Raw genomic sequence first — 12,053 nt, forward strand, 5'->3', positions numbered from 1 at the left:
CTCCCTTGTCCTATTTGTGTTTGTGCCCTGCTGTTAATGTTTTATTTGGTTTGTTTGTTTTGTTGTTTTGTGTGAGTCTGAAGTAGCTGAATTCATGAAGTCCATTATTTGAGTTTGAAAATCTCAGTTCCATATTTGTTACCGACATAAAATCCTTTTCATACATCTGTGTTGAACTCATATTTTGTTAATTACTCTGGTTTATCCACATGACGAGAGTAATTCAGTTGCCTAATATTTATTTATTTACCACAATGTACCATTCTGAGGGACAGAACAGGACAGAGCTGTGTCACTGATGCTATCATCTTCTTCTTTTTGGAAATATGTCCCAGAAATTAGACAATTAAAAACAAAGGGAGTGTAGAAGAGCCTGAGGCTCATGTTTAATTTCCAAACTCTCTGCCACAATCACAAATGTCAAAACTATACAGAGAAAAAAAACATGTATTTTAGAAACACAAAACAATAACATGAAAATAGAAACAAGATAGGGACCATGGTTGACATGATAATGGTGGTGTAAATATTGAAATGCCCCATTCATTTAAGATACAGCTGTGTCTTGAAAAACAAGGCAGTTCTGAGTTCTTCAATGCTTGTTATATCAGAGACCTGTTTGAAGAGAATGTAGAACTTAATTTTTCTTTACTAATCCTACTATTGTTTCCTGTTAGGGGCCATTCTGTGACATGGTCAGGAGTTGTGGGATATAGCCCATGTGTGCATCGGGGGCACCAGCTTTAAATGTAATTCCCTTTTATTTTCTACAGCCTAGACATAATGATTTTGTGAGAACTATATTTAAGGGTGTAAGTACTTTTAATGCATTAAGATAATGATAATATATAATCTATGCTTAACATTCTATTGTGGAGGGGCAGAAACTCTAGAATCTGGGAAGAAATGTTACTGAAAAAGGGTATTTCTACATTGCTTTTATTTAATTTGCATTTTGCTCATATAATGGAAGATACGACCCTAAAGTAGCATGTACATAATAACTATGATATAAGAAGTGTTAGTTTATTAGTTATCTTATGTCAGAATCACACTGTACTTGGCCATTACAAAAATACACGTTCATGACATGTTTATAGCTGCATTGACATTCAATTATGTGAACTGATGTTGATGTTACTTTGTAATTTAGCTTTCATGGGCTTGAAAGGTAAATGTTTAAATGGTGTACATTTCACATAGTTTATTGCCACATATAAATGTTTTACAGGTATCCAAAGTAGAATACACATTATGTAAATTAATACTGCACATACCTGTTAGCATTTTTCATTTTACATTTAAATAAAAAGCATACTAATTGAGGTTTATGTCACTGGCACTTTAATCTTATTTGTAAAAAAATAATCAAAAAATCAATTTCATAACAGCTGCTACAACTTAGAACAACCCCCAGGCTATGAATTGAAACCTGTCAGCGATGCATTAAAGCAATTGCTACACAGTATCTTCACATATCAGCTTTCACATTAGATACAGTACCCAGGGGGTCTGGTTTAATATTTCAGGGTTAATTTTAGAATCACAAAATGGTGTTGGAGGTGCTCCACAATGACATAATGAAATGTATTTAGCGGAAGAATGAAACACATGGGATTGGGCTGACAATTTTATTGTCCTGTATCTAGTGCAATGACAGATTTAAGGCTTTCAAGCAGGTAAAACTTACTGATACTGTAGAATGGCAGGGTGTTGTGCGCTGTAGAGTACAAGTAGAGTTAGGTTAACAGAGAGTAATACATCATAGCAACAAGCTGACTGCTACAGAATGAGGTGACTGAACTTGATGTGTGCAGGCAGGATGAGTTGTGTTAATGAGCTTAATTAAAACGATCTTCCCAAAGATCCCAGGAAATCCCATCTCCTCCTCAGATTCTACTTGTTGTGCAGTCTGTTTTCCAACTGTTGCATTTTTCTTGCAACTTCATCTAGTAAAAACTGTCAAGGAAATTAAACATTGTTTTAATTGAAATTATGTGTGTCTGTGTGTGTGTGTGTGTGTGTGTGTGTGTGTGTGTGTGTGTGTGTGTGTGAGAGAGAGAGAGAGTGTATGTGTGTATATGTGTCTGTGAAATTCTACTTTTTATATAGTAACTGGTTTAACTGGTATAAGACAATGAGGTCATTTTTTCTTTGAGTGTTGAATGTATGAGTCTTTTCCATTTAAATAAAATATGTACATATATGATTTTAACAATCATTCATTTTAAGGCCTGTACTTGACGGTGGGTTTGTATTGGTTAAATCCCTAAGGTAATGTCAAGCACTGTGTGCCAAAAAATAAGGTTTATCACAGATTTTATTTAGAGAATAATATCCCTAGAACATTATCAGATACCAATAACTCAGATTTAAAGTAAAAGGATATGTCTGCTTGCCAGGGACTGAATGGAGGACTGCACGGTTTTCTGAAATGCAAGCTGGGCCTCACACTTGCATGGGTCCACTGTCACCCTTGCCCTCACTTCCTCTGAAACAGAATCAAACAAACCCATTAACTGAGAGTAGATATTATGAAAGAGAGGTTCCCGCCTCACTCACATTGTTGATTTGCTTATGTGGAAGTAATGGATCGGTACAGCAAGCGCACTGCTCTCCGTGCACATGGTCATTAGAGTAGCACATTAAGACATCACAGAATTGCAGAAGAAAATTAACGAGAGATTGAGTGGCAAAAGGATTGCAAATTATGGCCTAGCCACACAAAGCATCTGCCAACAATTAAAATCCAATGCTAGCAATCAACTTCATTTGTCTTTTCCTTACCATTCTGAGGGATAATTCTTGGTGCCATTTCGCTGCAATGAACGTGAGACAAAGAGGCAAATATGGCCTGAAATTTAGTAATAATAAGTTATGTGATTCACCATTCACAAAGCATAACAGAACTCAACAAACATTAAGAAACATAAAACATTTATTCACGTTGTCATGCAGAGGGCAGGGAGGGCAATGTGTAATTGTGCATTTAAATCAGTTTGTGTCATTACTCCACAAGATAACAAGACAAGAGTCTTATTTATTTTACCAAGTCTTTATTTTTGAGCTCATTTAAGTCTTGTACATGTCTCAATATCTTGCTTACAGGGGCAAAACCTGTGCTTTAAAGTTTGTGCTGTGGTGTTTATAGTGCTGAAATCAGCAGTGTAAAAGAAGTCCTCGGTCGAAAGAAGAGTCGATCTGTCTGAGCTCAGCCTTGCCCACTCCTGCAAAAGAAACCAGGAATTAGCAGGAATACAAAAAAAAAAAATTGTGATCAAATTGACCAAACTCCCAAATAGACCATCTGATTATTATTATTATTTGTACTAAAACAATAAATCTAGATGACGGTTTTGAATATCTTGTGCATATTAACAAAATAGGCTATGTACTTAATTAGTGAGCAACTAGGTACTATTTGATTAACATTACCTTGTTTTGGAAGTTTCTTGGTGTTGTCATGGATGTAATCTTGGGTTTGCCCATCTGTCAACACAATTTCAGTTCATGGTAGATTGCTTGCTCCTTCTGGAGAGGAGTTTCAGAGCCAGTCCCATCATGGAGCCCTTGGCCATGTACTGGATGTGATTTACAGCATCTTTAATGGCTTTGTTTAGTCTTGTACTGTCCCAATGGGAACTCCGTCTTGACAGCACTGCAGTATTGTATCAGCTCCACTGAAGTTTTCTCGCTGATTACACTAAGGGTTTCACCAGCTCATAAAAAAAGCTGTGAAGTGCAACCTTACAATAAATATTCACAGTTTCAAACTATTTTTTCTTTTGCTTTTGTAAGTGAAGTGAAGTGAAGTGTATGTAAATGTCAGAAATGCACACTAAGCCACAGCTGAGGTACAATTAGGTAAAACATTTTACTCACATGTTTGTAATAGTGATAGAATTTAGTACTTTAGTAAAAGTTTAATTATTTCCATGTGCAGTTAGGAAGTATTATTCTAAAGGAGAAGAAGATTTAGGCTGGGATTAAATCAAAACTTTGACCCAGCCGCTAATAGAAAACTAGAGAACTGTACTCAGTTGCGCCTTCATTTTTAGTAAGATGACACTTTCTTCTAAACATAAATGTAACCGCTATGATGTACAGGTTTGTAGTTTGCTATTTGCGGGTGAGTCAAAGTTTTGATTTAATCAAAGTTTAAAATAAGAAGAACATGTTTAAAAAAATTAATGTTATTCCCTGGATTATTTATTCATAACAGTTAGAAGAATATCCAGAAATCCTCTAAAATTAAAAAGAATTCCATTTGGAAATTTGGGTTGATAATATCAATGGATGAGATGTTAGTCCATTGCAGGATAACTCCAAAGACTTTAGTACAGCAAAGGGGTGTAGTGCGTAAAATATAGAGGCCAATATACATTCTCTTCTTTTCTAATATTTTAACATTAAACAGTACATCCTTTGTCCACATTATCCTAGATGCAATCCTTATATTGTGACATACATACTCCAAGAACACCTTCCAAACAACTCAGAACTGTTTGAGAGAATCACACACATCTTGTAATTTCCTGCATTGCATTTTAGCAAACCATGCACAGTACGCTGTGCAGGAAAGAGTGAAGGGAATCATTTGATAAACACTATTTTCATGGTTCGACACACAAAGTCAAGGGGCTTTTTCGGAGACAAATCTGGAAACTTTAGGAATGTAAAGCATGAGCATTTCAATTAGAAACTTCTTAAACGTACAGTGCAACAACACGGCATGGAAGGAGTATGGATTAAGGAGTATGAGTATGGAGGAGTTTCACCAAATTGTGATTCACGTCATTTTGGGTAAACCAGCAGCATTGTCGCATTTTATTGTAACTTTTTTTTCCCTTTTCCAACAGCCAAGTTACGATCTCCCTCCCACCCAGCCTTTCAACCCCAACAACTGTGATGTCTTACTTGCACAAGTTCTCTTGTCTTCATTCAAGTTAAACCCATCTCGACACTTGCAGTTATAGGAGGCTGCGGTGCTCACACATATATGCTCACAGCCGTGGTTTCCAAGGGAACATGAGTCCTCACCTGTAATAAGTATTTTTAGAGAATTGCCTTTGCAGATCTGTTAAGTGACACAATCATGAAGCAAGCTGTATTAGTCAAATTTAATTTGTTTAATGGAATAAAGGTATTTCTTAAATTTGTTAGTACAGTATTAAATACATATTTATTGGATTCTGTATATATTTTGTTATAAATTGGTGAAAATCATTGCTATCAAAATCAAAATAATTTAGCCATTTCTCATATTTGTTACATCACCTGACCAAATCATGTGCACAATTATTTTATATACACACATATGCTATAGAACTTACCTTAGGGATAATGACTTCTGGGTAATTATAAATATACAACTATACATTTGAACAAATTTGTCTAATTCAGTAGGATCAACTAAATATACTAGATAATAACAATGAGGAACCACCTCTGTTGTTTATGTTCTTACCACACAGGGTCTTGCGGAATTTAGAGGTGAGCTTCTCAATGACTCCATAGGTCTCCACATAGAAGACATGGTCGTCCAGTGTGGGGGTCGCCATCAACCGGAGGGACTGCATGTCAGCCCTGTCCACCCCCACTGCGTAGATCTCAATCCTGGCTCCTCGGGCCTGGATGGACACCTCCTCCACTTTGTCCTGGGGTCGCCCATCTGTCACGATGATAGCCACCCTGGGGATGTTCAGGGAGCGGCCCCGGGCCCCGGCTCGCTCGTTGAAGACATCTTCCATAGCATTCTTGATGGCCAGGCCAGTCATCGTGCCAGTAGAGAGGGGCTCAATGCGCGACACTGCTTGCTTCATGTCCACCTTGTTGAAGTAGGTCTTGAGGAGGAACTCGATTTTCACAGTGCTGGCGTAGTTGACCACCGCCACTCGGGTGGCATCCTGCCCAATGTCCAGTGTGTCAACCATGTCCGACAGAAAGATCTTGACCTTCTCAAACTCAGCCGGGCGTACGCTGCGAGAGCTGTCAATGATGAAGACGAGGTCCAGAGGGCGGCTTTTGCAAAGTCTCTCTGGTTTGATTAAATAAGGAATGAGAGTAATTATTTAGTGAAATAATGTGTTCATACTTTAAAATAATGGACACCAATTCTGAATTAATTGATGTATCAATACCCAAAGAATACCTTTTGCACTTCCTCAGAGTTAATCATGAGTATAACAAGGTTAAGGTGGGTTAGGGATAGGGTTACAGACTAGGTTTGTGGTTAGGGCTGAAACATTTGATCAACATCAGAATTCAGTGAAAGTGCACAAGGCATTCATATGTTATTCCTGTGGGATTCATACACTATTCAATTAAGGAATTGGTACCTATTATTGTAAAGTGTTACCGATAATGTTTTATGAAAGGAGCAGTTTATGTCATGTTGTATTTTACCTTTTGTTCACTTCCTTAGTTGATCCATTTTTTTATGTTTAACAATTATTTGTTGTTCTTACTGTTGAATTATCCCCTGCTAACAATCTCCCCCAAAGAGAACAATTCAATCAAAAGACTTCAGTGTGCTGACTGGCTGGACAAATACAACTACAGTCACACTGCAGAGCACACTGGGAAAGCATCAGGGAACAATACAAGAGATCTTCCTAGTACTGCAGCTTCCACAAGGGTCTTAATAGACACACATCAGCTTCTAATGTTAGGTTAATGTGAGTATAGGTTACAGAAACCTCACTGGCAACTTCACTTTTATACCAGAATATAGTTTCTGCAAGACCATAGATCTGAGATTTTATTAAAAAACTAAAAAAAAAAAAAAAAAAAACGTGCAAACCATTCTTTCACTTGTTCTGGAAAAAACAACACGGAATTAGAAGAAATCACGAACACCGTTAGGACAGGTAGGGACTCCTCCTGGCAGCAGGTCACATGTTCAAAGCATGCGTTGTTTGTTAAGATAAATATCCTTTGCTGAGGAATCTTCTACCTGTGTCAGAACTGATGGAGTTGTGGCCACTTTGGGTACTGGCCGGCTGCTCTGGTCTGGCGGTGGGCCGGGGGAAGGTGGGCAGTGGCGATATCCTCGGTGGCTGGTGATAGTGATAGCCATAAAACCTGTAATTATTGCCGTGTACTTGGGCCACCAGAGGGGAGAAGCAGTAGAGCATTTGTTAATCAGCTGCCCTTTCAGAATGGGCACATTCAGTTTAGTCAATGGTCCCTTATTAGTAGAAGCATTAATGAGATTTGAAGTCGGCGTACTGCCTCAAGCCATTTCAAAGCAATCTTTAAACTCTGAACTTCTTAACCTTTATACTCACTGGAGACCATGTGATGCAGTAACACTCACTAAAATGTGGAATACAGATTATATTGCGAAGACTTTCTGCAGATACCTGTTGTGTTTCTGCGTTGGTATTCTACTTTCTTCCATGTTTTATCAAGTCACCTTCTGTTCATGATTCCAACTGTTTAAAAATATGACTAGGGGTGTGTGGCCTCAGTAGAAACTTTGAAAAGCATTTGACTCTCATTGCTTAGGTTCACTGGCCAAAAAAGCTTAAATTCACACCAAGCAAATTAAGGTTTTGTTGCTTTTCAGGAAAGTTAATTTATCAAAAGATATGTGTAATTAGAAAAGTATGCTTTATTTTTATTTTAAGATGACTCCCTGAGGTGATATTTTTGTACTGGATGGAGTCTATAAGATTTTTTCATTTTAAGAGATCTTCAGTTTAATCAGGTACATCTTTACAAACAACACATTCATTTATTTGCATTTCTTTAGAATGTGTATCATAATTTTCTGATTTAGAAATCACAATATTGGGAGAGTATAACACAATAGAGATGGGGGGCACCTCTTTTCGGCAATACGTTTTTTTCCCTAATTCGGCACAGCCAATTGGACACAGTGTGTGCTCTGTAATTACCACAGAATCATTTGAAACCATGCTGTGCCAATTCAACAGCAAGCACTTCAATTAAAGCTTGATAATGAATAAGCAGGAATGCTCTGAAAAATCCTGGCACAATAATAAACTGTTGTAATGTGCACATTCTGTTCTGCAAAAAAATATTTTGCCAAACCAAGAAGAGTCACGAGAGAAGTCAAATGCTTACTAGGGGAAGGAATAAAAACTGTCAGAGTGAAAAGTAAACCCTGGTTGTCCCGAGCCCTGGGGTTTAAGTGTATGTACAAGAAAGAAGGTTCTGAACATTAATAAATAAATCCATAATCAGATACATTAGTGAAACTTTACTTTCTATTAACTATTAATCTGGGTTCTGCTTGAGAGCTGGTTGTGAAGGAGCTGAATCTACATGGGCTGCAATCAATAAGCTGGAGGAACTAGTCAAGTGGTTGTGCTTTAAGCAGTGTAGTTCATTACTTAATTCGGTGAAACTACTTTTAAAATGTTATATCATAAATAATAATTTAGGACCAGTGGATGTGGGTCTGGACAAGGAACAATTGCAGCTGCCAAAGAAACACTGACCACCTTGTTTGCAATAAGTAGATCATTTGGTTAAGATTTGTCTTATGATTTATAGCAAATTAAAGTAGTCATTAGAGGTTGTGGAACTAAAATAAACTACACCCAGATTTAAATACATTCTTGGGATATGGTATCGTTCCCTTAGAAATAAACAGGAAGAAATAAATACAATATCTCTTTTTCTTCGACTTGACAGTTTTGAGAAATGCAAATGGCCAATGACGTTTTCTAAATCTCAAGTTTTATAAATGTAACATTTGGATGCCGTTCTGTGGTTTGTCAAAGGGAATCACGATGAAAACGACTGCATTGCTTTATTCCATCGCTTGACTGCATATGAATGAATGCATGTATGTATTTCTTTGATTTGTTTTGTAATGGATAAAATACATTAATAATACACGTTCTCACAAGTGGACATCCTTTTAAAATTTCGTGTACTATCCAAACTATTTAAATTTCATGTTTGAAAAATGAACACAAAGTATGCGCTCCTACTGACATATTTCGCATCTTGTATGGTCTTTGTAGGAGACGGTGATTCTCTTAAATTCCAAGAGACAGCACCTTTCCTTACATCACACACTATTCTTTTTATTTATAGACATTGTAATTCTAATAGCTGATACACTGCATGGAACAGAGGGATTATAGTGGGTGTGAAGACTTTTAAAAGGTTCAGCACACTCCTATTCACTCTTGCACCATGGTACAGCTGCAGTATTGGGATATTACCAGACGCTTTTGAGCAAATACTGTCCCTGCTTGTGTCACCACACTGACACTCAGAATATAAAGGCAAGAAGCAGGATTGTCACTCAGTCTTGATCCGTTTCTAAACACACAACCTACCTGGGGTGTGGACTGTATCCTGCGCCGCTTGGATGTTGCGCAAATTATGTCTGGCCACAGGTCTGTGCGCAAATCTCAAGGGAGAAACCCTCTGCGGCTCACGTCCATAAAACCTGTAGTTAGTCCCTTGCACCTGAAGCACCAGGATGGCGAAGCAGTACCCTAGACCGCCGAAGAAGGGCTTCATTGTTCCCGTAAGTCCAGTTCTCACTACCCCTGCAACTTCTCCCTGTCTTCACAAGTGTCTGGAAGATCCTCTGCTGGGAACCGCAGGGCAAATTTAAAGATCACAGCCCAAGACACGTGTAAGGTGCCCCTCCAATCCAAAGTAAGAACTGACCACACATCTGACTTCATGTGTATGAAACTCAGCTGGATCTATTTGAACTGCTGGGGATGTGCAAAATATATACATCTGCCAGGTCTGTTTATATTAAGAAACAGTTCTGCATTAAAAGGTGTGCTAAGAGTATCAGTTTTGGTGAAAACATTAAAATGGAACAGTTTTATAAGAAAAACTAGTTTTTTCAGGACAGTTATTGACATTAAATTCAAATCATATTTTGCAGGACTCGTTTGGGATATTTGGAAAAAGAAAGAAAGACCCAAACAAACTTGAAAATAAATGCATGGAAATGCATAATGTTCTATTTTTATATTATTATTATTATTATTATTATTATTATTATTATTATTATTATTATTATTATTATTATTTTATACATATTATTTTCCTTTCTGGGGGTGTTTGTTTTCTAAAGTCCCCAGGCAATTATAATTTTTCTGATTGAGTTGGTGCATGGGTAGGTATAATGTACATGTGAGAAAAATGTTTGTGAAGATTTTGTAACAATAATTAAAAAAAAATCATTTTATATTTTGACGATTATTTTTGACATATGAACACAAAATACATTACCTGTATGTAAAAATGTATACTGCCTTTATTGCTTTACACAGCCTACACCTACATAATCTGAGTGTTCATGAAGTCCACAGTTATATTCCTGTTCTGTACACTAGATGGCAATCCAAACTAATCCATCTGACATGCATCTCTGTAATAGTGTTTACCTAAAATGACATCTGTATACAATTCCTGATATTAAACCAGTGAGATTTCATTAATCAGTTACATAATCCTGGATCAGATATGGAAACCGTACTACATGATCACACTTTATTGCAAATTAGTCATCCAAACTTCCATCTTGATTATTATTTATTTGGTATCTTTATTGTGCAGTATTACATCTTTATATGAAGGTTATACTCTGGTTGTAAAAGGTGTTAAGATAACAACTGACCTTGAGGGTTGTTCTTCAGTCTCGTATGGCATTAAAACTGAGTCTGTCGGGCGAATCCATGGAGGTTTGTTTCACACATGGCATATTCATTGCTTTGCTACCTGAGCCAAATAGGGCAGCAGTGTGTAGTAGTGGTGGGTTCAGTCTCAGGTGGGGGACACTGGTATACCTTGAGCAAGATACTTTACCTAGATTTCTCCAGTAAAACCCAGCTGTATAAATGGATAACTGCATGTCAAAAATAATGGGATATATTGTAACAATTATAAGGTGCCCTGGATAATGGTATCTGCTAAGAAATGTAATAATAATAATACAATAAACAGCACAAAGATCATGTGACCGTGCTGCACTCAATTCCTGCCTTAAAAAAGTTCCTAAGGCACTGAACTTTGATTCAGGGGCATATCTGAAATACCCAGCTACAGCTAGTCTTTTGTGTTTCATCTCGTTTTCTCAGAAGCTTCCACCCCCTCCCCTCTGTCCATTGTCATTTTCCAGGTCTTATTGAATCCCTCCCCCCCGAACCCCCACCGACTGATACCACGAATCGTTTTGCAGAGCACTTAATTCCATCAGGTAGCAGTGAATGGTCACTGTGATAATTGACATACACATAGTTAGATTTAACTGTTCACTGACACAGCCCGGATATTCATTAAACTACTGAACTACTGAAGCTACTTAAACCCCCTCTTGTTTCTGTGCTGCCGATGACTAATCTTGTTAAATTGCCTGCAGCAGACACAGTGATGGCCCTGTAAATCTCAGAAATTGCCTGGGAGGAGAAAGAATCAGTGATGTAGCAATGCAGGAGAGACTTCAGGAGACAGATATGATGATAATGGTAATGATAACGATGATGATGATGATTATAAATCAGATCGTCTCAATATATATTTGAGGAAAATAAAATTAATGCAAATAAAGAATTTATGTTGTAACACTTTCACTGCTGGTTTGTGGGGATTAGACCAATTACAGGTAAGACAAAATTCGCCTTTCATAAGAATACTAAAGATTACAAATAAAACATTTTGTTTCAATTAAGTTTCAGAACAAACTTTATTTTCTTAAGAAGGATGTATTATAGTACCCTGAATTCAGGAGCTTATTAGCAGTAAGCAAGAACTAGAAGAGAGAGATTTACTAGAACAATTCAGCTGTGCCCAGATTAATTCCAGGAATAAAATACACATGGAAGTAATAACATTGATCTCTCTTTAACTTGACAAAAAAGGTGTGAGAAAGATCTAACTGGACATCCTCAATATCCTCATAGAGAGAGAACACACTAAGCCCTATCCTGATTGAATTAAAGAGTGGTGAATTATGGCATGTGTGTTTAATACATTAGTAAGCCCTATTACTTTAAGTGATTTAACACAATTGGTCCACACACAGCTTTATTTGGGTCCTGGATGGA

At 37.2% G+C, this 12,053-nt stretch overlaps 1 protein-coding gene across 6 annotated transcripts; it reads right to left on the reverse strand.

Annotated features, from left to right (window-relative positions):
• Nucleotides 1-359: 359 nt before the first annotated feature.
• Nucleotides 360-9,654, reverse strand: LOC136749394 (matrilin-3-like). Of its 6 annotated transcripts, none has more exons than XM_066703660.1 (6): nt 9,321-9,650; nt 6,956-7,102; nt 5,468-6,037; nt 4,918-5,040; nt 2,390-2,491; nt 360-1,952 (listed from the first exon to the last, which is right to left on the reverse strand). In XM_066703660.1, exons 1-6 carry the CDS (start codon nt 9,505-9,507, stop codon nt 1,897-1,899), a joined length of 1,185 nt encoding a protein of 394 aa, XP_066559757.1. In that variant the 5' UTR covers nt 9,508-9,650; the 3' UTR covers nt 360-1,896. The 6 variants fall into 6 exon arrangements, with proteins under 6 accessions (XP_066559757.1, XP_066559795.1, XP_066559803.1 ...); XM_066703679.1 differs by lacking the exons at nt 360-1,952; nt 2,390-2,491 and adding exons at nt 2,529-3,227; nt 3,436-3,489 and having other exon boundaries at nt 9,321-9,654; XM_066703698.1 differs by lacking the exon at nt 4,918-5,040 and having other exon boundaries at nt 9,321-9,653.
• Nucleotides 9,655-12,053: the final 2,399 nt, after the last annotated feature.

Source organism: Amia ocellicauda, chromosome 1 (genome assembly GCF_036373705.1).
Source record: "Amia ocellicauda isolate fAmiCal2 chromosome 1, fAmiCal2.hap1, whole genome shotgun sequence".
Lineage (NCBI taxonomy): Eukaryota > Metazoa > Chordata > Actinopteri > Amiiformes > Amiidae > Amia > Amia ocellicauda.

Bases quoted from the DNA above. Each gene is read 5' to 3' on its own strand.
- LOC136749394 (XM_066703660.1), bottom strand. From the start codon at position 9,507: ATGAAGCCCTTCTTCGGCGGTCTAGGGTACTGCTTCGCCATCCTGGTG. The intron at 2,492-4,917 runs GTAAGACATCAC...ATTCTGTTTCAG, and splicing joins AGACAAGAGAACTTGTGCAA to AGGAAGTGAGGGCAAGGGTG. The intron at 1,953-2,389 runs ATATCCTTTTAC...GACAGTTTTTAC, and splicing joins TCAGTCCCTGGCAAGCAGAC to TAGATGAAGTTGCAAGAAAA.